Source organism: Pyrgilauda ruficollis, unplaced genomic scaffold (assembly GCF_017590135.1).
Source record: "Pyrgilauda ruficollis isolate IOZ18807 unplaced genomic scaffold, ASM1759013v1 scaffold54, whole genome shotgun sequence".
NCBI classification, from domain to species: domain Eukaryota; kingdom Metazoa; phylum Chordata; class Aves; order Passeriformes; family Passeridae; genus Pyrgilauda; species Pyrgilauda ruficollis.
In genome coordinates this window covers 8,929,557-8,955,221 of record NW_024527044.1, presented here as the reverse complement: position 1 = coordinate 8,955,221, position 25,665 = coordinate 8,929,557, and the positions used below count along the sequence as shown (strand labels likewise).

At 45.3% G+C, this 25,665-nt stretch overlaps 1 protein-coding gene across 1 annotated transcript in view; it reads left to right on the top strand.

Moving 5' to 3' along the window:
• The first annotated feature begins 1,766 nt into the window (after nucleotides 1-1,766).
• The window catches only part of FZD3 (frizzled class receptor 3), a 43,047-nt gene continuing 19,148 nt past the window's right edge, over nucleotides 1,767-25,665 (top strand). Inside the window, exons 1-3 of the mRNA XM_041480892.1 lie at nucleotides 1,767-1,958; nucleotides 22,006-22,202; nucleotides 23,817-24,834. Of these exons, the coding sequence (XP_041336826.1) occupies nucleotides 1,770-1,958; nucleotides 22,006-22,202; nucleotides 23,817-24,834 (1,404 nt within the window). The 5' untranslated portion in view covers nucleotides 1,767-1,769. The remainder of the gene's footprint in view (nucleotides 1,959-22,005; nucleotides 22,203-23,816; nucleotides 24,835-25,665) is intronic.

The window sequence follows — 25,665 nt, the reverse complement described above, 5'->3', positions numbered from 1 at the left end:
TGTTTCTTCCCAGAGCTGCCAAATTACTGAAAAATCAACCTGAAAAATTACATTTCTTCCATCAGAAGGACACAACTTTTCAAGCTCTTATCATCTTGAAACTGGCCAAAGCCCAGGTGTGGTTACACAGAACTTGTGTTAAATGTTGTGGTTGATTGGAATCTTTTTAAACTCGGTGTGTTGACTCTTCCCAGCAACATTTCCTTCAGAATACGAGCTGAGATTTGAGCTCTGTTGCTTCTGCCACTTCAGGTGTGTAGGTAGTTCTCTTTTTCCCTTTTTTTTTTTTGGCTCATGGTTTGTTTTTCCTGGCTTTGGAGCTTCTCCTATTTCTATTTTTTCCCTTATTTCAGTGCTGCCTCAGCCACGGCTTCCCCTGTGAGAGGGAGAAGCAGCCTGTGAAAGCAAAGCTGTCAATAAACTGAATTTAACGTGGTTATCTTTAGCAGCTTGGTCTTTTTTTTTTTTTCCCCCACCACCTCTTTGCATGTTTGTTTTTAACCAGCCTGTCTCTAAAAAGCTCCAGCCAATCCCTTTCCCCCCTCACAGAAAAGCCCAGAATTGTTTAGGTTGGAAAGAACATTTTGAGATTATCCAGTCCAACCCACAAACTGCACTGAGGGTTAAAAACCTTAATTTTTCTGACCGTAAGATGGGCCTGTGTAAATAAAAATGTGCACAGCAGCACATGTCTGGTAATTAAATCCTTCCTATCTCTCACTCCAGGCAGAAAGGAAAAACTTTTTCTGAGGAAAAACTCTGTTCTCTCAAGATTGGGAATCTGTTCAGATCTGTGGTTGCCTGCTTTTGGGAATATTGATGGAATATTTGGGGTTTTCTAATTTTCTGTTACTTCTTTAACAATAATTCACTTTAAAGCAGCTGCTTAGAGACTGGATTTTGCAAATTTTACCATTGCAAGACAAAATTATTGTTAAAACTGGGCTTTTTTTTGTACTCTTGGGGCTGTGTGAATGGATGTGTGCAATTAAAATGGGTTTGGGACAACAACAACAACAAAAAAAAGCAGATTAAAATGCCACATTTGAGCCCAGGTAGCCAAACCTCCCTGGGCAGTGGCGAGCTGGGACTTGTGGGCTTGGTGGTGCTGGTGACTGGATTTGTGTTTTTGTTTTACAATTATTCCTCAGCAGCTCCGAGGCCGTGCAGGGAATGAGATGCTATCGGTGTGAGTGAGTCACAAACAGCCTGGTTTCAGTGTGGCCAAGCTGAAAGTGTGGGGTTTTCTAAAAATACTTTGTCCTAATCAGGATGTTCCCCATGTTTTCACCATTTTTGGGTGCTTTTCTTCCATTCATTTCCTCCAGAAATTAAAAAAAAAAAATCAGGATTAAAACTCACAGAAGGACCTTGTAGGAGAACTTGAAGCAGTTTTTCTGCCAGCTTAGGAACTGAGGTCAAATATTTTAATATTTTCATGGATTTCCAGGTTTCTCAGTGTCTTCTGTCGTGTTTTGTGCTCCAGGTTTTCCAGGAAAAAAAGCAGGAAGCCCCCGGAGCGCTGCCCTGTCACCATGGGCTCCACAGTGTGGGAATGTGGTTGAAATCTCAATATTTAATTCACGCCACAGAGGACCGAGAGGGGATAAAAAAGAGAAGATTTCTTCTGGAACCTGTCTGGATTGAGCTGAGGATGCTGAACACAGAAACTCTTCCAGCTGGGAGGAACCACAAGCAAGGCCAGGAAATATTTTGGTGAAGAAACTTTCGGATCCATGAGGAGCTGGAAGATCTGCTGGGGTGGGAGGATGGCTGCGGGCTGGGTGCTGTGCTCCCTGTGGCTTTTGGGGCTCTGGGTGTCCCCCACAGGAGGGCACAGCCTGTTCTCCTGCGAGCCCATCATCCTCAGGATGTGCCAGGACCTGCCCTACAACACCACCTTCATGCCCAACCTCCTCAACCACTATGACCAGCAAACAGCAGCTCTGGCCATGGAGGTAAACCTGGTTTTTTATTCAAAAATCCATATTTATTTAAATTCATATTTATTTATTATATATTTTCCATTAATATATATTTATTATATTCATAAATATATCTTTATATATTGAATTTCGGCCTTTAGTTCATCAATAATAAGAGAATCCAAAGTGAGGGGGAAAAAAAAAATCAAGGTAATGAATAATCCAAATATAACCCTAAATATCATATTCTAAATAGTCAAAATATTTCATGTCTACAGGTTCTGCCTAATTGAATATCACTGAGTGGGAAATGCTCTGGGTGTGCTTCTTGTTTTAAATACCTGAAGTCTGATTTATACAAGGCTTTTCCAGTCTGTTTTCCATCCTACACAAGGAGTTTCCTCACTTGATATTCTGTGATGAGACTAAAATGAATGGAAATTCAGAATATTAAGGTATTCTGTGATGAGATTAAAATGAATGGAAATTCAGAATATTGAGGTATTCTGTGATAAGATTAAAATGAATGGAAATTCAGAATATTAATCAAATTCTTGCTCTCAACCTGTTCAAAATTCCATGAGGGGTCTGTGCAGGTTTGGTTTATTTGTATTTTTTAAAGTGCTTGGGAAGCCCTGTGGGTAAATCTGCGAGAAATGAAAGAATAATGCTGTTTTTTCATCTTGGAATGCTCTTCCTGACAGCACAAAAACTGAATTTCGTTGTTCTTGTTCAATAATATAAAGCTTTAGCTTTGTGTGGTTTGACTGTGGAAGAGTTTGGAATTAAATGTGGTGGATTTTTTAAAAATTGAGGTTCTTTCCCTTAAATTTCTTTGGAGGAACTCTGGGCTTGGATTGCAGTGGCTCCTTTGGATGGATCTGCAGGTTCTGATTATCCTGGATATGGAGCAAAAGGAGTGGATTTTATTGTAAAATGCAACAAAATGAGCGAATTTTATTGTAAAATGGAGAAAAAGGAGTGAATTTTGTTGTGAATGGAGCAAAAGGAGTTGAGTTTTGTTGTAAAATGGAGAAAAAGGAGTGAATTTTGTTGTGAATATAACAAAAAGAAGTTGAGTTTTGTTGCAAAATTGAGCAAAAGGAGTGAATTTTGTTGGAGAATTGGTTCTGGCACATCCTGAGGCACCAGAACAGAATTCCCAGAGGATCCCTGGGAGTGTCCAAGGAAAGGTTGGAGGTGTCAGGGCTGCAATGGGATGGGATTTAAGATCCCTTCCCACCCAAACCATGCTGGAATTTAATGATTTTATTCATTTATTTATTCTCTAACCTATTTAAAACCATTTTGTGCTGCTTTCTTTCCATCCCCCTTTGGATTATGCTGGAATCAAACCCTCCTGAGGTTTTGGAATCCTCACTTTTTATCCCCCAGGCTTTTTCCTCTCCAGGTGGAATCATTCCAGCTCTCTCCCTGCAGTGTCCTTCTCCAAGTGCTGGCCTTCCTTCCTGCAATTTTGCTGCTTCATTCCTGGGATAATTTGAATTCCCTTCCCCTCTCCCTTTTTTTTCCCTAGCCTTGTCCTTGTCCAGGGCACATCACCCGGGGTGTGGACACCATTGATGCTTTAAAATCCCATTTTTCCCTGATAATGGCCAACATCCTGCTCGTTTTTCAGCCTTTTTGTTGCAGTTTAAACCCGTGCTTTCACTCAGCTGTCGGAAACATAATTTTGATTTAAAACCCATTTGCTGAAAGGAATAATTCCGTGGAGCCCCAGCCTGAGCCAGAACGATCCTGCTGCAATTATCCCGATTTTTGTGGGAGCTTTCTGCCTCGGAGAGGGGAACTGAGGAGGGCTCAGCGTTGCTTCTCTGCCCTCTGCGGTGCAAAAACTCGAGTTAAAAGCAGAAATTACCCGGCACAAAAGGCTGCAGTTCACACCAAAGGCATTCTTAGGGTGCGTGGGTGGCGTGGGTGTGTTTAACACTCCCTTTTTGCCAATAAAATCAGCATTTAAGGCGGTAATTCCAGGCTGGGGATGGATTATGGGCCACTTCTGAGTCAAGGTGAATGCTGTGAGGAAAACAAAGCTTTTAACGAGACTCAATTCTCCCAATTCAGAGTTTTGGGAACCAAAAGAAAGGACTGAAAATCCACAGCTTTTCATAAATATCTTCCCATTCCTTGTATTTACTTAGATTGCACTTTAATATCTACTTAAGAAGAGAGAATATTTTTATGATTTGGCTTTTTAGGTGTTATTTAATGACTCAGTTGTTGTGGAGCAATCAAATGCTGGGCTGTTAAATGTTAATGTTGCATTGTGGCATTTTCTGGGAACATCTCTGGTCTCCAAGTCCCTTCCCTGGTTGCTGTGAACATAAAATAATGGAGAAACACAATCAGGGTGATTCATTTTGTGTACTGGAGGGAAGGCTTTGTAAATCTCTCGTTTTCAGAACCTCTTTTCACAGCAGTTCCTGATAAAAAAAAAAATTTAAAGAACAAGAAAAATTCAGCTGGTTTGTACTGAAAAGGGTGCAATGAAACAAAGAGTGGAGGTGAAGCAAAAATGAGAATTATTGTAGCTGTTATCCTGTCATCAATAAATTCAGTGGAGTTCTCTTCCAGTCCTGCTGATTACTTAAAAACTTATTTATTTTTTCTGGAAAAAATCAGTTAAGTTGCCTTTTTCAGACTTTAAGCTGATGTAATTCTTTCATAATGATATTAAAGTCACATCATCAGGTTAGAGAATCAGCAAAATCAGGGAATCCCAGAGAGGTTTGGGATAAAGGAAACATCAAAGCTCTTCCAGTTCCATCCTGGACACCTCCCACTACCCCAGGCTGCTCCAGCCTGGCCTTGGACACTTCCAGGGATGGGACAGCCACAAATCCTCTGGGAATTCTCTTCCACAACCTCCCCACCTTCCCAGGGAAGGATTTTTTCCCAGCTCCCCCTGTAAATCTCCCTTTTTTCAGCCTCTTGAATATGGAATATTCCATCAGGGTCCCTCCCCTGCTGGAATCAGCTCCTGCTCCTTGCTTCACTCCTGGGAAAAAGAATTCCTTCAGCTTTGTGCTTTAATCCAGGAGGACTGGAGGCAGGGCTGCTGCATCCAGGGGCTTGGAGCATTATTTATTCCCAAATATTCCTGAAGAACCTTGGTGCTTTTGGCAGAGGACAAACACCAATCCAGCCTGCCTATGGCAAAGAATGAAATGAGAATTATTTTTGCAAAAAAATGTTACCTCTGCTGTTGTGAAAGCAGCAATAAAGGAGTGCTGAGTCCCCAGTGAGGAGGAGCTGCTGTCCAGGGCAGGAATTTCCCAGCTCCTCTGGAATTTTTGGGATGAGCTGTCCAGAGCTGGGAGCTGTCCAGGGATTCCTGAGGGTCACTCCTCCTTCCCTGTGCTGCTGTCACACCCAGCTCTGAGGTGTCTGTGACATTTTCTGTAACCTGCTGACAGGTTGCTTTTGGGCAATATCCATCAGGAATAGCTGGTTTTAGCAGTGCTGGTAAAACTTCCCTCCCAAATATTCCTTCCCCAAAACTTCCCTCCCAAAAACTTCCCTCCCAAATATCCCCTCCCAAATATTCCCAAGGATGCTGCGGCGTGGGGACGGTGCCTGTGTGTCCCATAAATCCTGGGCTGGTAGAAAAGTCAAATTACCCCTCTCCCCCCCAGAGAGCTGACCTTGTTCTCCCATCTCTTTGGATTATTATTGCTCCAAAGAATTTATCTCCTGTCCCTTTTTCCACTTCATAATTCCTTTGGCCTTGAAGGATTTGCTGATGCGTGGGAGCAGCGAGCTGTGGGGTTTTTCTGCCTTAATGCAGTTTTTGTGAGCAAACATTTTGATCAGAAAAACGTGGAATTTGGTGGCCTGTTGAAGCCTGTGGCCATTCAACGACAGCTTTTGTCACAGATGAAGAAAAGCAGTTTAATTTGATGATTGCCAAGCTTTTTGAATTAAACAAGCTGTCACCACTTCTTTTTCCTCACCCTGGTTTTTACGGGACCCCGCAAATGATGGTGGGGATCAAAGAGGCTTTAAAGGACAGGAGCCAGACGTGGCTGAGGGCTGAATCTGAGTTTTCTTTTGGGATTAAACTGGAGGTCAAAGGCTCTAAAAAGGAGCTGATGCAGTCACCATATGGCCAGGGAGATAATGGCTCTTCCTCTGCCTTCCATTCCCATTTTCCTTATAAAAAACCAGCAGCACTTGGGACTCAGGATGCAGCTGGCTTGGTCAGGAGATGGAAAAGGGGGAAATGGAGGAATTGGGTTATCCTGAAGTTGATTTGGGGTTTGCAGCATGAGGGAAGAAGGTGGAAGAGCACGATGTGATTTCCACTTGTGTGCTGACCTGGGCATTGATATAAATAAACCCCCCCAGTCATGGATTTTTGGAATATTTAGAAGTGAATTTGCCACAGAATATCCAGCTACACACGTGAGGACGTTTGATTTTTCAGATTTAGTGGTTTCTTGCCTGTCTTGGTGCTCACAGAGGACAATTCCACTGACCTGCCACAGAGCTGCAAGGTCTGTGTGCCTTTGCTACCTTTGGAGTCTTGGTCCATTTTTCCACCTTTTTTTTTTTAATTAGAAAAGAACCAGAATGTGTTTAAAATGGCATCATCAGAAGGCATAGCTATATTTATTCCCAGCTCAGTCTCAACATCTGGGACAAGAGGAATTTTTCCAGCAGAGATAGGTCAGGTATTAAGTGGCTCATTTAGTGGTGTTTCTTCCCTAATAATCCCCAAAGGTGGGGAGAACACAGAGTGAGAAATCCTTAATTTCTTACCCCCTTAATTCCTTTTCTTCTTCTGCCTTCCCCGTTCACCATATCCTAAATTTCACAGTTCTCCTTGGCTTTCTGATTTCCTCAGTTCTGCCTCCCAAACTCCTGGAAGCTCAGGCACATAAAGCTGATGGAAAAGGGGGTTTTAATCAGCTGCTGTTTTGTAAGCAGCCTGATCTTAGGCACTAATTTGCAGCAAGGATTAATTTTCTCGTTAGCGCGTGCGATTGTGATCCCCTCAGAACAATGGAGCTGTGCAGGATCACAGGGATACCAGCTGATTAAAGCCTTCAATTTCATTAATTTTATATTCTCTCATCTCCAGCTGGAATTTTTTCACCTTGGAAACAGCCACGTGAAGCTTTTGGATTTGTTTTATAGTGAAAGCAAAGCTGGGATCGCAGAGGAATTCCTGATAATGTCCTTGGGAATTCCTGCTCTAGGAATACCTGGGGCTGGTCTGTTTGAAATGCAGCAGCCTCTGCTTCAGGCTCGATGTGCAAAGAGCAGGAATGTCATGCAGAGGTGAAATCCTTGGTGAGAAAGAACGATCTGGGAAGAACCAGAGCTGTGACATCCCCGAGCGGGTTTCCTACAAAAACGAGCACGATCTGACAATTCTGTAAAACAAGGTTTCTCAGGGAGCAGTGCCTCGTGTCAGAGCCATCAGCTGCATCCTTTTCACAGGAAAATCCAGTGGGCTCCGAGGTAATCTGAGTGAATATTGCAAATTCCATGAGCAGGGAATAATTTTGGTTGTTTGGACAGGAGGAGCAGCCATGGGAGGTGATAATTTGCACTCAGATAAAACACTGGGCTCTGTGTTCCATGGACCTGCTCTGAGCTTGGTGGAGGCTGGAAGAAGAAAGGGAAAAGGAATCTTTGGGAAGCATTGGAAGCTGTTCATCCAGACAAAGTCATGCCCAGGAAAAAAATGGTCAGGAATAAATTCGTGAATTTCGGGCTGCTGCTGCTGCTGCTGTGTGATTTGTGCTCCATGGATGTGGTAATTCCAAAAGTTGAGGGGACACAGGGAATGGCTTCCCACTGCCAGAGGGCAGGGTTGGGTGGGATATTGGCAAGAAATTCCTCTCTGTGAGAGTGGCAAGGCCCTGGAATGGAATTCCCAGAGAATTCGTGGCTGCCCCATCCCTGGAAGTGTCCAAGGGCAGGTTGGAGCAGCCTGGGATAGTGGGGGGTGTCCCTGTTCTGGCATTTCCAGGTGGGATGGATCCTTCCTGGATGGAATAATCCCATGGAGCAGTCTCTGAACATAAAATAATGTTCCTTCAATCCCTGCACGCCAAGAAACCAGGGAAAGGCACCCCAGGGCTGGCTGCACAGGGCAGCCTGAAAGCACCAGCACCAAAAAGAGATCCAAAAAGATGTTTGTCCTTCTAAAACAAACACAAAGCACACAAGGGGTCAAACTCCTGCCTGCAGATCCCCAGTGCCCAAATATTAAAGTAAAATCACAGGTGTGAGAAACCCTGAATTTTCCATCCCTGCCTAACACCTGTTCTCCAAGGAATAATTTAGGAAATACTGATTTTTAGTCTTTTATGTTGGTTAATGAGAACAAGATGCCATTTAAGTATTTTTAAAATGCTGACTGTGGCAGTGAGAGTTAAAAAGAAGAGAATAAAGGTTTTGGGGTGTTGTTAAAATGCCAAAGCAGTGCTTGCACACCGGAGATGAACTCTGCCACCACATCCATATTTGCTTGAATCCCAGATTAATTCTGATCCGAGCTGAAATGGGAGAACCAAGTTAAGCCTTAATGGCTTAGTGCAAACATAGGGGAAGGGGGAAAAAAAAAAAAAAAAGACTTTTATGTAAAGATTCGGTTGAAAGTCAATGCTGCACATCTTAATCAAGATGTATTCACAGGGGGATGTTTTCAGGGTCAGGGAGGCAGATGGCTCTGCCTTGTGGCTCATTCTGCAGCAGCTGGTGCAGCCTTAAGGAGGAATTACTAGGAAAGGTGGAAAACACACGGATTTATTTGGAATAGTTAAATAACAAAGCACTTGAGTTGGAGCTTGGCAAATGTAAATTTAGGTGCCAGGGAACGTGGTGCTGCTGGAGCATTTTGGGAATGTTTGTTTTGTCTTTTAGCACTCTCACCCATTGCGAGGTCACGGATATTCCTTCCCATCTTTGTATGATTTTAATGCAGAAAATAGGCAATAAATAATGCTTGGCTGCTTAAAAGCAGGGTGGCTTGGCTGGGATGTGCTTTTTGTGTTGGAAATTGGCTTTTCCCTGCTTTTTCTGGTGCCTGATGGTGGTTCCAGTTAAAGGATGGATGGATCCAGAGGGAAAACCACACCAGAGTGAGAAGACAAGGAATAAATCTGGAATAACTTCAGCACCAAGGGGCAGCTGTCGGAAATATTTGTCTTGCTGGCGTGGCTGCAGTTTCCTTCTTTGTTTTGGGAGACATTGGTGAGTTTAGGGGAAGTTCAGATGGTTTTTATGGATTTGGGACACCTTCCACTATCCCAGGTTGCTCCAACCTTTCCTTGGACACTTCCAGGGATCCCCACGGCTTCTCTGGGAATTCCAGCCCTTGCTGTGACCTCCTCAGGAGCTGCTCCAGCAATTCCATGTCCTCCTTACTCTGGGAGCACCAGAACCATGCTCAGTTCAGGGATAGATTTGTGATATTCCCCAAATTTATCGATTTTCTCCCAAACTGACACTCAAAAGAACATCCACGCAAATCACCGGCGGTTACATGAACTGAGCACAGCGTGAAGAATTTGCTGTTGTTTCTTTGGTTTGTTTTGGTTGTTTTTTTTTTTTTTTATCTTCAGTAAACCACCTGCTGCTTTTACATGCCCTGCTTTCTGTGCTGAAGACACTACAAGTTTTCCTCTCTGTGTCATTAGTGGTTTTATAGGGCTCGTCCTCCCGCTGTCTCTTTTACGAGGCGCAATAATCAGAAGGTGCCATATTTATATTTTTATGGAGCAGCTATTTCTGGTTTTATGGGATAGATGGATGAGGTGCAGCGCTCCTAGACTGACTGACAAAACACCTCCAGAGCCCTTCAGAGCAGGGCATTATTCAGCATCTTCCCAGGAGAATATTAAATTCTCCTGTCGGATTTGGGAATCGCTTCTCCCCAGTTTCTCTGTGATCTCCTATCACTCAATTTGATGCAATTAACTGGACACAGAACCAGCACGAAGTTGGATGCTCAACCCTTCAAGTTTTCTTTCATTTTGGTTTATTTTTAAGACTTCAGAAAGTCCTGGCATCTTATTTTGGCCGGGATCCCCCCCCAACCCCGGCTCCTCCCGTGTCCCGCGGAGTTGTTCCTATGGTTACCCCCTCTTTGTGGGGGGACAAAGGTTGGCATCTCGGTCCTCCCGAGCCAAATTCTGCCCTTTGACTCCCTCCCCTTTTCACACCCCTCGCTGAGCTTGGCCTCCTGCTCCATCCCAGGCTTGTCAGCCGGGGGGTTCCCATGGAAACAGGGAAGGAAATTTGAAAAGAGGAGCACAAAGGGCTGCTTAATTTGAATTTGAACAAGGGGAGGAAGGCTCCTTGTAGTTCATCTTTGTGCGGCGTGGAAACCCCGAAATTTATCTTCTGAAAGTTGCTTTCAATTTGTAAACTTGTTTATATTCCCTGTTTCTTGATTTGTAGGACAAAAGTTGTCATGTCCGTGGCGCTGAGCGAGGAGAAACATCTTTCTTTATAAATTTATGAATTCAGGGAGACAGCTCTGGTCAGCCACTCGTTTTCCTCTCCCCCCTCACAGCTCCGAAAACATCACTCATGTTTTTAACATTTCTCGCTGAAAACTCACATGTATTCCATATTTCCCACTCCATAAGGAACTCGATCAGATTGTCAATTATCTGCATTCTGTCTTTGTGGGGGAGTGGGTGAATTGCCTGTCCTTGAGAATCAGCAGAGCCAGTGCTGAATCCTTGCTCCTGAAAATTCATTTTCCCCTCCTTTATTCCACTTTTTAACCCTCACGGTGCAGGTGCAACACGGAGATGTAACTGCAGGGGATAATGAGGTGATAAAGTTTGACCTTGGATTTCAGGTTTGCTGCTTGTTGTCAATAATAGAGGGAAGAAAAAAAACGGCAAGGAAACAAAAATATCGTGGGATGGCAACATTTTATCTGAGTGTTTTGCAAATACATTAAATTATAAGGTTTGATATAAATGCATTAAAGGACAGGGAAGTCACTTTGCTTTCAGGTTTTTTTGAATGCCAGATTATCTAATTCTTCTTTACCTCACGTCCAAGAAAAAGGAGTTATTTGGGAATCCGTCCTCCAAATCTCGTGGCTAAGACATTTTCTTTCCTCTTCCTTTGCAAATCGTTCCTCGCAATAACCTTCATTAAGTGGCATCACAAAAAAAAAAAAAAAAAGACAATTCTCCAGATCCACCGGCCTCTTTTTTCCCTGGCACCACGGGAGGCAGGCCGCTTTTGTGTGGGAATTACAAACTTCCAGCCTTTTAAAACCTCGCCTTTGCCTCCCTTCCCACTTGGCAGTGGCTGCCTTGAAGGTTCCAGGGTCACGGAGGGGACTCGGGAGAGGCTCAGCCGGGACGGGGAGGGCTCCTTGCCTTTGGCATGTCCTGCCGAGGGAGCCGATCCATCAGGAAGGAGCCGTGGGATGGATGAAAGGAGCAGTTTTTGATCTCTGGCTCTCGGTGCTCATCCCTGAGCTGGGAAGCGGTGGGAGCAGGGAGAGAGGGAAGAGCTGAGCTCGTTAAGGGATGCACGGACACTCCTCCCCACTCTGCCGCCCCATCCCGCTGCTTCAGCTCTTCCTGCCCTTCAGCCCCGCTCCTGCTCTTCCCTCTGCTGCGTTTTCCGGCCTTTTGGACGCTTTTATCGACACATCAAAGGGATTTTGCAGTTATTCAGCGAGAAAACACACTGCTCTCGCCTTTCCCATCTCAAGGAATTCAGTGCAGCCTTTCCTACTTTTGCAGTCTGATCCCACTGATTCCCCCTTCCAGACTCACCTGCAGGATATCCCATCCACATCCTGACATTTTTAGGTCATTTACTCTTCAGAAAGGTTTCACAGGGGTTCATCCACAGATATTTACTTTTCTTTATTCTGTTTAACTGGGAAATAATTTGGAATTATCCTCTGCAGAGCAGTTGCATCATCTTTTTGTCTTCCCTTGTTTCCCTCACCCGTGTCCCCTCTCTCTTATTATTAATTATTGTTTGGCCTCGTCCTACTTGTGAGTGTTCCAGAGATTTCCCCCCAAAACTCTGCCTGTGGTACAGAAGAGAGCTGGGAACAAACTCCCAGCCTCAACAGGGAGAAAATCCTGGACTTTTGAGGGCAAAACATTCATTAATCTATTTTGAGAGCACTAAAAAACCCTTTTAGGGTGCCGCAGAAACAAATAAGTGAAGGCGCTGTGGGAATTCCTGTCAAATATTTATCTGGTGAATTATTAACTGAAAAATCAAGTCAGGGGCTTGGGTTTGTCCTCAGTTTGATGATTTTGGTGAGGATTTCAGGACTGGTCATTCAGAGGTGGATAACAGCTGTGGAAAAGTGGGATACAATTGCAATTATTTTTAATTCTTTGCCCCCGTCCTCCCCTGTAGCGTTCAGCTGTGACCTCATTAACTCGGCACTGAATGGAAGGGAGAGTGTTGACTGATGAATCTTAAATTTTAATTTACAGCTGCTGTGTTCACACATGTTTTCTAGAAATAGTAGTTGAAAAATGGGTAAAAATTGAAGTTGCCCACTAATTATCTTAATTCCTCTATTTAGAAGCGTAAATTAGTTTTCGTTTAATCCGTTGGAGTAAATTGAGGCATTCTCAGTCTTTAAGTTTTCTGTTCTGTATTGTTGTCTGATGAATAGAGAGGCCTGTTTGTAATTCCTTGATTGGGTAAAATAAATTGATATTGGGATGGACAATTTCTTTGAAAAATTTAAAAAATATCCCAATAAATTCAGCCAGTGCTTGTTCAGAGCCTGCAGGCTTGCTGCAGAATTATAATCATGAAAGAAAAGGAAGATCTCTTTCTAAAGAATGGTTTTCCCCCAAACCCACCTCATTTCCTCGTTGTTTGTGTCCAGCTGTGCAGGTGGCATGTTGGAAGAATTCCATGGCTGATACCAAAATATGGAAAGTTGTTCCTGAGGTTCAGCTAAAGCTCACCTGAAGTGGCTTTACTGGCTTGCTCACAGGACAGGATGATTTTGTCTGGAGCCCCAGGGGACACTGAGAGAAACACTCTTAGTTTTCCACCCAGACTTCCAGGTAAATTTCCAGGTTTTCCTGAGTAAAATCTGGATTTTGTCATAATCTGGCCACATCTTCCCAATTAATGCATGGGAAGGGTGCTGAGCGCTGCAGCTTTACTTTTCTGCTGTTGGAAATTGGCTGAAATAATCTCCAGACCCTGAGAATCTTCACAAACAAAAGAGTCTGGAGTTAAAAATTGTGAAATCCCTGTTCTTGGGGAAGGATGGAGAAGAGAAGCTGTGGTGGAGTAAATGTGGAATTAAATGGGAGGTGCTGCCCAGCTGAGGTTTAGTGACGGAGCAGCTTGATTTGGATGGATCCTACTCCAGGAAATGCAGAGAAATGAGGAAGAAATTCCTTCCTCTGAGAGTGGGGATGGAATTCCCAGAGAATTCGTGGCTGCTCCGTCCCTGGAAGTGTCCAAGGCCAGGTCAGAGTAACCTGGGGGTAGTGGGAGGGGTCAGGGTTGGACCTGGATGAGCTTTAAGGTCTCTTCCCACCCAAACCATTCCATGATTCTGTGATTCCATCATTCAGGGGGACAGCAGGGCTGCAGAGTTTGTGGAGAACACACCAGGAAAACCATCCTGAATGATTTTATTTTTAATTACTTCCACTAAAAAACAGCCCAGTGTCCTGGACTGGCAGTGCAGCTTGCCTGGAGCATCATTCAGGGGGACAGCAGGGCTGCAGAGTTTGTGGAGAACACACCAGGAAAACCATCCTGAATGATTTTATTTTTAATTACTTCCACCAAAAAAACAGCTCAGTGTCCTGGACTGGCAGTGCAGATTGCCTGGAACACCAACATGAGGGGAAAAAAATATAATATCTTTATTAGAATTATTCTAAACAATACATTTGAATCATTTCTCTGTGAAATATCCTTAATTTTGAGGCCCAAAGATGAAAATTTTCTCTCCCATCCAACGTGTGTGTGTGGTTTGCTGGGATATGGATTTAACAGATGGTCTGCAGTGTTAGATTGAGGCACAGCTGTTAAAATATCAGTGTTCACATTGCAGGCACGTTTTGTTCATTATCCAGAATAATTTGTATAACTTTAATCCAACAGATTATGTTCTTACTTCAGTTTGCATCATGTTTTTTATGGATATTGCTGGAGTGGATCAGGGCTGGGCTCTGCTCCTTCCCAACACCAAAAACCCTTTTTTGGGGACTTTTCCATAGAGATGCATCATTTTACCCCCTGAGTACTTTTGGGGTTTAATTTGGGCAGTAACTGTGGGGCAGAAATTGTGGATATTGCAGGATCATTCCTTGAAGGATTTAGGTGAGATTTCATAGGAGCAAAATTTAGCAAAATTCACTCATTTAACCAATTCCCAAGGAGTTGCTGATCCTGAGTGTAGCCAGGGAAGACAGGATGGTGATTCCTTCTTGGATAACAATCTTCAGCATTCCCAGCTCAGGCATCAGGGGATTTATTCCAGAATTCCAAGGGAGTGGCAAGCAAAGCTTCCCAAATTTCTTCAGCCCGGATGGATTGTCAGCCTCCTGCCCCCTCCTGGCTGCCAAAATTCTGCTCTGACAGCCTCGTGCCTCTTCTCTGCCACGGCAAGAAGGGTTTGCCTGCTGTGCTGTGGGGCTGAGGCTCTGAAATTCACTTTAATTTACCTCAAACCCAAGTCAGGGTGGCAGAGGAAGAGGATAAATAAACTTCTGCCCCTTGTGAAAGTGTCTTAGGTGACATCTGGGGTTTGCCCTCACTTTGGGACCGTTTGATGACAACAAAGTTGACATTCAAGGCATTCAGAACCCCGCAGGTCCCCGTGGTTGGTCTGACAAGAAGTTGGGTTTGAATGTCAGAATTGAGGAAACTTCTGCCATTCCACCCTGGTGGAAAACAGAGATGGAATAATCTGCATTGGCTGGTGATCTTCAACACCCTTGGCCATCCTGCTGCATCAGCTGGGTGGAAAACCACAGCCAAGTCACACGTGGAGTAGTAGAAGTCACCGAGCCTTGGAGAATAAAAAGGAAATTCTCTTCAGTGGGAGTGTCCAGTGTTGCTCACGTTTGGAAATTCAGCTTGTCTGGTTGTATTCTGCAGGGTTTTGGTGCTGTGTGTTGTGTGGCTGCCAGCCTGGATTTTTAAACCTGCAGAAATTAAAAGGGAAGGCAAATACAAATGGTGACTTTAAATTTTGGCTGTATTATCTGTGTTTTCCATCCCATTTGTGATTTATAGAAATCATCTTTTTTTTTTTTTTTCTTTGAGCACCAAATAACTGATCTGGCTGTGAATTCCATCTAGTCAGTGTCAAATCCTCAAACAAATCCCACCAAACTCTTCTCCTCCTCTGCTCAGCAAGAGAAATGTTTGAGCAGTGAGGTGCCAGGCTCCTCTCTCCTGTTATTTCCTAAGGAGACCTCCCTGGGGCTGGTGGGAATTGTGTGACCCTGCCATGAGGATCAGGGAAGGGGAGGAGGAGAAAGAGAAAGGGAAAGAGAGAAAAGGAAAAGAAGGAGAAGGAAGGAGGAGAAGGAAAGGGAGAGGGAGGAAAAGGAAGAGGAAGGAGGAAGAGGAAGGAGAGAGAGAAAGAGGAGGAGAAGGAGAAGAAAGGGAAGGAGAAGGAGAGGGAGGAGGAGAAGGAGAAGGAGGAGATGGAGGAGGAGGGGGAGAAGGAGGGAGAAAGAGAAGGGGAGAAGGAGAAGGAAGGAGAGGGAGAAAGAGAAGGCGGAGATGGAGGAGGAGGAAAAGCAGAAGGGGGAGAAGAAGGAGAAGGAGGAAGGAGAAGGAGGGAGAAGGAGGAGGAGAGGGAGAGGGAGAAGAAGGAGAAGAAAGGGAAGGAGAAAGAGAGGGAGGAGGAGGGGGAGAAAGAGAGAAGGAGAAGGAAGGAGAGGCAGAGAGAGGGAGAAAGAAGAGGAGATGGAGGAGGAGGAAGAGGAGAAGGAGGGGGAGAAGGAGAGGGAGGAGGAGGAAGGAGAAGAAGAAGGAGAAGGAAGGAGAGGGAGGAAGAGAAGGAGGAGAATGAGAGGAAGAAGGAGAAGATTGTTGCTCCACTTCTTACTGTGGATCTCCTTCCCCTCCCCACGGTGACAACAGCCCTGGAGCTTTTCCCAGCAGGCCTGGAAGCTGTGATCACACTCCCACTGGGAATGTCATCCTTGCAGGAGATGGGAATGTGTCATTTCTATGAAAAACAGGATTTTAACAACATTTACAGCTCCTGCCCCTGAGTCTCTTCGTCACCCAGGCAAAGTGTCTTTATTTAACAGTATCTAAAATGCAGTCCAGAGGGTGGTGGATTTATTTGTGGGTTTCTTTCCCTGCTAATATCCCTCTGGAATTCTCCCAAGCCCATCACAGCAGGCACGAGGAGAGGAAGGAGCAAGCCCAAACCCTCTCAGCTGCCACCAACCCTGCAAATGGAAATGGTTCCCAGGAGCACCCATCTGCATCCCCCATTCCCAAAACACAAATCCCACATCCAGGAGAAGTGCAGACTGACAGATGGACGCCGTCTTCCAGAGGAACTTTGGAATTTAAAATGCAGCAGAGATCTTTAAAGAACAGGAGCAGATGGCTTTGCTGTTTGGACCTATAGGCAGAGATTAATGTCATTCTCTGTCTTTTAACTGCTTCCATCTTTATCCTCCTGGTTTTTTCCTGCAGAAATTAACCTTGGCTGTCTGTCTGCAGACAGAAAGCTTGGGATGTTTTTTTTATGATTGCTGCCCTCTCAGAGCAAGGCAGGTGAAATAATTGGCCTTGGATTTTAAAATAAATAACAGGGTGAGTGCCTAGTTCAACCTATAGCATGGCAAAAATATTATTTAAACCCACAGTAATTACTTGTCTTTTGTTTTATTGTTGGGGTTTCTTAAGTAACTATTTAAATGCAGACATTTATTTTTAGTGCTAAGGTTAAAAAAAGTGATTATTTTTTCCCTTCCCAGCCCCTCAAGCAGTGCAGTGTCAGTCTAATCCTCATTGCCATCAGGATTTTTCCAGCTGCCATCAAATGATGAGATGTGGGATATTGAAAGGCTTCATACAGATAATTTGGAATAGCTTTATTCCATGCTGAAGGGGAAAAGCTCAACAGGCAGCCAGAGCTGTGCCCCTTTTGGCTTTGTAGCACTGCAAGAAACCAGAAATAATTCCAAAAATAAAAGTACACCTCAGTTTCTCACCAGGGAAGGAGGTGGTGAGGTAAGCTGGGCTGTGCTCCGTGCCAGGAATTCTCACTGAACGTGTCTTGGCACCGAGCACTCGGAGCAGGCTTGGGCAAAGTCACCTTTTGCCTTCAGAAAACAGAATAAAGGGTCTGCAGTGCCAGAGCCACATGGAATTGGGTGAATTGGGTCTGTTCCAGGAGAAACAAACTCACTCCTGCACACCTGGCTGTGTTCGTGGCCCCTCGCTGCCACCTTTGATTTCGTGGCACGATCCAGCCAGAGTGGGTGGGAAAAAGTAGAAATGGCCCTGATTTTCTGCCAAGTTCATGCCCCAAATCCCTGCTCTTTGCTCTGCTGTGCCTGTGTGAACATTCCCTGATTTTCTTTAGGAAGCAGCAGCTGGGTTTGGGTTGAGGCTGGATTTTATTTTTTTATTCCAGCAGCTCTTCGGCTCAGGTGTGAACCTGGAACAAACATTTCCAGGTGGAGTGTGAGCACCAGGAGCCTGCAGGATCCAGGGAATCCAGGGAGGTTCACAGAGGTCTGGGGCCATGGAAAATAAATTTTTAGAGTCTCAAGAAAACCGATTGTGCTTTTAAGAGCAGGAGGCTGAAGGTGCTCAGTGGAAGCAGGAGCTGTCTGCAGAGTTAAATCCAAAGCAGATCCCATTCTCCAGGGCAGGCAGCCTGGAAGGCGTTTTGCCCTTTGAGACACAATTCCCGATTTTTTTTCCCCTAATGAACAGCAAGCTCCATCAAAGGCCGGGAGATTGAGGACAAAGAGCAGCTCATGTGGCTGCTCCGAGGCGGGATGTGCCCCGAGGCAGCTGCTTCCACCCGGGAATTGCAACAGCAATTGAGAGTCATAGCATCACTCTCTTCCCAGGAGCCTGAGGGGAGAAAAGTTCCCTCCTTCCCTCTCTGAGTTTATGAGGATGTTTCCTGTTTAGTTCTCTGATCAAAGAACAGAATGTATAAATAAACAGAATGGGGAAAGATCACCCAAGTAATTTGGTTGAAATCCTGCAAAGCCACTTCCCAAGTAACAGCCAAATGTCTGTGTAAAATAAAATAATTTGGTTTGTTATCTCGCAGTGACTCTGTTCCGTGGTGTGCTTATAATTTGAGTTGCTGCTCTTGCTTTGTAACCAGAAGTGAGGATTGCTAAGAAAATTATTTAAAGTGGGGGCAAATCTACACATTCCATCTCTCCTTTGGCTTTCATCCCTTGGAAGATAAACTTCGTGGGCTGGAACGAGAGGATCTTTAAGGTCCCTCCACACAACACCTACGTGGCAAAGCCAAGGACAAGAAGAGTTGATCTCTTCCTAAGTAAGCATTTATCCCTTCCTTCTCTTGGATTTCCCAGGACTGAATCACTGAAATCAATTTGGCTGCCAGGCCTCCTCTCGCCCTCTTCCTTTTTCCTCCTGGAGTTGTTCGGCAGGGTTTTTGTGAAGCACATCCCATTAACAGAGAGCCTTTTGTTCTGCTCGATGTCATGACTTGCACTGCCTCCTTGGGCAAGAGCATGAAAAGAGTCTTTTAATCTCCCCGTGTTGATTTTTAATAGGGAACAACATAATCAGTAGGTGGAGGTGACCTTTCATCTCAGGAGCTGCGAGGGGGGAAGACAATTTGGGGATAATTTTTGGGGCGCTTGCAGAGGGAGCTGCCCACAGGCACAAATGCTGGCTCAGGGCGAGTGAATCTCTTTTTCTGTGTTATCAGGAGTTGTTGTAGGGATTTTTCTCCTGTTCTCCAGCTCAGCCTCGTCATTATTTTAAAGTTCACACGATCCCAGGATCTTTTAGGCTGGAAAAGATTTTTGGGATCATTGAGTCCAGCCTGGGAGGGATCCTCACTTTGTCACCAGCCCAGAGCTGTGAGTGTTGTTCCTTGGACACCTCCAGGGATGGGGGCTCCAAAGCTCCCTGGGCAGCCCCTTCTGATGTTTAACAGCTTTTCCATCAGGAAATTCCCTCTGAATTCCAACCTGAAGCTCCCCTGGCACAGCTTGAGGCCCTTTCCTCCTGTCCTGGCCCTTCACCTGGAGCTGTGTTTGCACACCTTGAGGTGCTTTGAGGTCTCTTCCTGAACGGTTCAGCCTCTGCAGCTCCACCAAAACCAAACAGATCTTTTAACAAAGGCAAAATTGCAGGAAAAAAGGAACTTTGGGAACATCTTTTCTGAGTGGGAGGTGTGTCAGAGGAAAGTAGGGGAGGAATCGTCAGAAGAACTTGAAATTTAGGAGTAGATTTGTGAAAACTTGCAGTGGCAGGAGGCAAAACCTTGGGATTGGGACAGGCACGGAAACAGGAACTCTTTTTCATAAAGTTGTAACTTAACCTTCTCATTTTCAAGGCTTTTTGAAAAGAGGGGAAGTTAAACTCTTACCAGAATCAAAGTGGAGTTCTTGTTTTATTTTCCCTTTCCATCAAGTAAAGTCTTTTACCTCCAGCTTTTCCAGGCAGGTGTTTTAACTCCCTGGATCAATTTTTCAGATCCATGTGGTCAAACATTGGCTTTGACTCTGCTGTAGACAATAAATAATCACAAATAAATATATAAATACAAATAAACCTGAAATGCATGTCCAGCCAAACACAAGGAGTTCCTTGAGTAACGTGAGCCTGTAAATGTAAATATTTCCCAACTGCTGCTGCCTTTTTCCTGGTTGATAACTCTGGAGTCTCATCCTGCTCTTCCTGCAAGTTATTCCTGAATTTCAGTTTGAGAAATTAAGGGAATTTAATCAATTTGGTAAATAATAACGATGTTTAAAAAAACCCACATTAATACCATAGCATGGTTGTGTCTTGTATTCCCAAAATTAAACTTTTGCAGAGGGAAGGAGGCTTCTGGGAAGGATTGGAAGAGTAGAAAGGTGGTAAGAAGTGAAACTTTTCCTTATAATTCCCAGAAATTGACCAACGCTGCTGCCTTTTTCCTGGTTGATAACTCTGGAGTCTCATCCTGCTCTTCCTGCAAGTTATTCCTGAATTTCAGTTTGAGAAATTAAGGGAATTTAATCAATTTGGTAAATAATAACGATGTTTAAAAAAACCCACATTAATACCATAGCATGGTTGTGTCTTGTATTCCCAAAATTAAACTTTTGCAGAGGGAAGGAGGCTTCTGGGAAGGATTGGAAGAGTAGAAAGGTGGTAAGAATTATAATTCCCAGAAATTGACCTATTTTTTCCTGTTAGATCAGTTCTGCTCCATAGTTTGGCAAAAGAAAATGCTGAATTGGTTTAAAACACTTCTCAGGAAATTGCTGCTTGAGAATGTAATCTTTCTGCAGCTCCTCTTCAGCTGCACTCGTAACAAGATTTAGGATTTATATGTATTTATATGCAGCAGGTTCATTTGTGCTTCAGCTATCACGCTGCAAATTCCAAGGATTACAATTCCTGCTCCTTAATCCTGCTGGGCTGTGGAGAAAACCCTGCTATCCAAATAATGGACTTTTTCTAAAAAAATCTGTGTAGAACAAAGCTGTTGATGAAGCCACTTTTTTCCTTTGAGCTGTGATTTGAAATAGAAATCAGGAGAAGTTTTTCCAGTCTGGGGTTTGTTTTATTCCAGAATTGGAAGTCCTAATGTATTCCAGTATTCTCTAATTCCACTCTCATGGGAATATCATTGACCTTACTTTGATATCCAAAGGGATGGTGAAGTTTTGGATGGTGGTGGGTGCCACAGAGATTTGGAATAAAACATTGATTAATTCTGGGAGGGTTTTAAGGACAAACCACAAAACCCAAGAGCAGAATGAACCCACACTGGACAATGACGTGGAGTGTCACCGTGCACCAGCTTCTTCTGAGACACAAGCCCCTCTCCTCTTTATTTTTCCTTCCTTATCCTTCAGGAATGCTCCAGACCTGCTGTGTTTGCCTAACTCTGACAGATTTTCTCTCAGAGCTTCCAAGGAGTGTCGCTCTCATTGATACCCAAACCTGTTATGAAGCACCACAGGAGCACGAGACACCGGTTATTTATTTCGATATTTTTATTTTTTCAGGTTTTGATTTCACGGTGCTTTCTGATGCATAGGCAAGAAATGACATCTTGGCTGTGCCTTCACTGTGATTACAGCCCTGGGAGCTCCGTGGCTCTGTGGGAATTTGATATTTAATAAGTGGGATAATGTATCAGTGATATTTTTGCCTCATGTCCAGGAGAAATGATGAGGAGGACTCCATCTTATCAGAAGGCTAATTAATCACTTTATTACACTATATTATTCTATGCTATATTACACTGTATTACATTACATCTAAACTGAATCTGCCAAGCACTCAGCTGCACTCCACTGCACAGCATCTCCTGACTGTCAGCGACAGTCCCAACACACACACCTGGATTCAGCTGGTCAGTGAATAAAAACACACCGGAATCCAATTATCAATTCCCTTCAGGTGAACAATCTTCCACAATGCATTCCACTTGTGAACAGCACAGCAGCAGTAAATGAGATAAGAAGTGTTTTTTCTTTCTCTGATGTTCAGAGAACGTGAATCCCAGAAATTTCTTGGGAAGTTGTGCCTTGCTTTTGTCTGTGAAGAGAAATGTGGTGACAATAACGTGCGGGCTGGGAATGAGAGACACATCCACCTCCATGAGAGAACTGAAATCCACCCTCGGGGGATTTATCCATCTAATTCCCTCTGATTTTAATGCAGATGGAGGACATAAATATCCCTTGGGAATATTTCCATTGTCCCCTGTCTTCCTAAAACCCCCGAGTTCCATCCTGATGATCATTTCTCCCAACAGCCAGCAGGCCGCGGCTACGGTCGCGATGACGCGAAAGCGAAATATTCCACCAAAGTGCTGCTGCAGCTACTGAATTCTCCTCTTTTTTATAAAAATTTTTCTTGCCAGCCCTTCCACCCCATGGTGAACCTGGAATGCTCCCGGGATTTCCGGCCCTTCCTGTGCGCCCTGTACGCCCCGGTGTGCATGGAGTACGGGCGGGTGACGCTGCCCTGCCGCCGCCTCTGCCAGCGCGCCCACAGCGAGTGCTCCAAGCTCATGGAGATGTTCGGGGTCTCCTGGCCCGAGGACATGGAGTGCACCAGGTGAGAAAAACCCTTTTTAAATTTTTTTTTTAAATGTCAGGATAAAATTATTCCCATCCGGGATGTTTTATGGCCCATAAAAAACAGGTGTTGTAAACGTTTTGCGTCGCCCGCGGATGTGTTTTCCTTCCCATTTGCCAGCAGCATTTCCTGAGGTGGGAAGTGAGTTCCTATTTCTGCCCATGAGATCAGCTGAAAATTGGCTGGGTTTGATGAGGGGGAAATCTCAAAGCTGTTTGCAGAGCATGTACCCCTTGCTGAGCTGCAAACAGCTGCGTTCAGCTTTACATTGCACAAATAAATTTATGGAAAAATGATCCAATGGTGTTCCAAGCTGTTTGAGACAGAACATGCATGAAATTAAAAACAGGATCTTCATGCTTTATTGGTTTTTGTGATTTCAACAGTTAATGAAACTGAGGAGCAGTAACAGGAAGAAATAGTTTCCAGATGGGTTGGAGAGAAAAACAATTAAAATTATTTTAGTTAAATAAGTCAGAGGATGTGTTACTGTGATTGCTCCAGTCTCTCCTTCAAAACTCCAGCAGTCCTGGGCCTCCAGTCAGAGCTTTATTTACATAAATATCTCCATCATCATTCCATTTATTAATGCTGGTGTCAGCTACACAAATATCTTCATCATAATTCCATTTGTTAAAACTGGTGGCAGTGCTAGTTGGAATTCTGGTGTCACCACCTCACTGCCCTGTCTGACAGCAGCGAGTGCAGTTGCTTAGGAAAAGCTTTAAAATGTTTTTAAAATCCTGCTGCCGTAGGCTTGAATTCCCAGATTTCCTGGGATGGATTTTGCATCCTTACTTTCATTCTTAAATCCCAAATGGGCTCCTCACCTGTTTTATTTTTAAATGTATTTTATAGTTTCAGCATTGCACGGCGGGATGAGTTTGTGACTAAATAGTGCAGAATTTTGATGGATTCCCTATTTTTTGGATTGTCTGGTTGGCCTGAAGTCACACCTAGAAATCCTGATTCTTGTATCAGGAATGGTGTGGCCAGCAGGAGCAGGGAGATCATCCTTCCCCTGTACTCAGCACTGGTGAGGGCACACGCTCCAGCTCTGGCCCCTCAGTTTGGGAATGATGTTGAGAACCTGGAGTGTGTCCAGAGGAGGCAACGAGGCTGGAGAGGAGCTGGGAACACAACCCTGTGAGGAACCACAGAGGGAGCTGGGGGTCTCAGCCTGGAGAAAAGGAGACTCAGGGGTGCCCTCATCGCTCTACAACTCCCTGAAATGTGGCTGTAGCCAGCTGGGGTTGGTCTCTTTCTCCAGGCAGCACTGACAGATCCAGAGGACACAGTCTCAAGCTGTGCCAAGGGAAATACAGCTTGGATATTAGGGAAAAGTTTTTCACTGAAAGAGTGATAAATTTCTGGAATGGCCTGCCCAGGGAGGTGGTGGAGTCACCATCCCTAGGTGTGTTTAAACAAAGACTGGATGTGACACTTGATGTTTTAGTTGAGGTGTTAGGGCATGGGTTGGACTCAGTGATCTTGAAGGTCTCTTCCAACTTGTGATTCTGTGAATTCTGTGTGAAATGAGTTTCCCAGTCCTTGTAAATTGTGAGTACATTCCTTGTAAACACCTCTTTTTAGGTTCCCAGACTGCGACGAGCCCTATCCTCGCCTGGTTGACCTCAACTTGGCCGGCGAGCCCACGGAGGAGGCCCCAATGGCCGTCCAGAGGGATTACGGCTTTTGGTGTCCCCGCGAGCTGAAAATCGACCCGGAGCTGGGCTACTCCTTCCTCAGGGTCCGGGACTGCTCCCCTCCTTGCCCCAACATGTACTTCCGCCGGGAGGAGCTGTCCTTCGCCCGCTACTTCATCGGCGTCATCTCCATCGTCTGCCTCTCGGCCACCCTGTTCACCTTCCTGACCTTCCTCATCGACGTCACGCGCTTCCGCTACCCGGAGAGGCCCATCATCTTCTACGCCGTCTGCTACATGATGGTGTCCCTCATCTTCTTCATCGGCTTCCTGCTGGAGGACCGGGTGGCCTGCAACGCCTCCAGCCCCTCCCAGTACAAAGCGTCCACCGTGACCCAGGGCTCCCACAACAAAGCCTGCACCATGCTCTTCATGGTGCTCTACTTCTTCACCATGGCCGGCAGCGTCTGGTGGGTCATCCTCACCATCACCTGGTTCCTGGCCGCCGTGCCCAAGTGGGGCAGCGAGGCCATCGAGAAGAAGGCTCTGCTGTTCCACGCCAGCGCCTGGGGCATCCCGGGCACCCTCACCATCATCCTCCTGGCCATGAACAAGATCGAGGGCGACAACATCAGCGGCGTGTGCTTCGTCGGCCTCTACGACGTGGACGCGCTGCGCTACTTTGTGCTGGCGCCTCTATGCCTCTACGTGGTGGTGGGAGTGTCCCTGCTGCTGGCCGGAATCATCTCCCTCAACCGCGTGCGCATCGAGATCCCGCTGGAGAAGGAGAACCAGGACAAGCTGGTGAAGTTCATGATCCGCATCGGCGTCTTCAGCGTGCTCTACCTCGTGCCCCTGCTGGTGGTGATCGGCTGCTACTTCTACGAGCAGGCGTACCGGGGCGTGTGGGAGACCACGTGGATCCAGGAGCGCTGCCGGGAGTACCACATCCCCTGTCCCTTCCAGGTGAGCTACACCACCCAGCTCAACGCCCACCCTTCCCTTCCCTCGTCATTTTTTGGCTGTGAGACCTGAAATGTGTCTGGGGAATGTAGAAAATTTGGATTTATTTGGGAGGAAAAGGGATTCTTTGTGCCCTCTGGAAGGGATGAAGGTGGTGGATTTGGAGCAGTGGAATCACTTGGAATGCGAGCCCTGGGCTGACTCCAGAGACCTTTTGGAGCTCTTTGCACTCAAAGGAGATGTTGAGAGTGGAGTTTTCCCTCCTTTGGCTGGGGTTGTGTTGGTCACAGCTACAAGTGCTGGTCATACAAAGGTGGTGTGTCCTTGGGGATGGAGCCCTTCCCTCTGGGAACCTCCCCCTCCAGGCTCCTGGAGCCTCAGGAAGGGCCCTGTGAGCCCCATCCCAGCCACAAAAGTCTCCTGCTGAAGCAGCTGAAGGTCTGCAGGGAGCAGACCTTGGGTGATGAAACCAGAAGATGCTGAATTATTGAGTACAGGGGTGGTTTGAGGAGCCCCAGGCAGGAGGGGCTGTGGCCGCCCTTTGGTCCTGGCCTGCTTGGGCTGAGCAGCCTGGGGGGGTCCCAGAGAGGGTTTATGGGGTGGCTGGGGGGGGAAAACTTCCTCAGAGTGGGAAGAAATTCCTGCAGGTGCTGTGGAAGCTGAGCCAGGTGGCAGGGGAGAGTTCCTTGTTGAGTTCCTCACTCAAAGCTCTGCCGTTCCTATTAAAAAATGTTGTTGGATTTTTGGATTAATTCAGATATTGGAATAATTCCTTAGGCTGAGTGTTGTTGGGAAATCACAAGTTCCCATCAGCTGCTTGGTGATTTTTCCTGG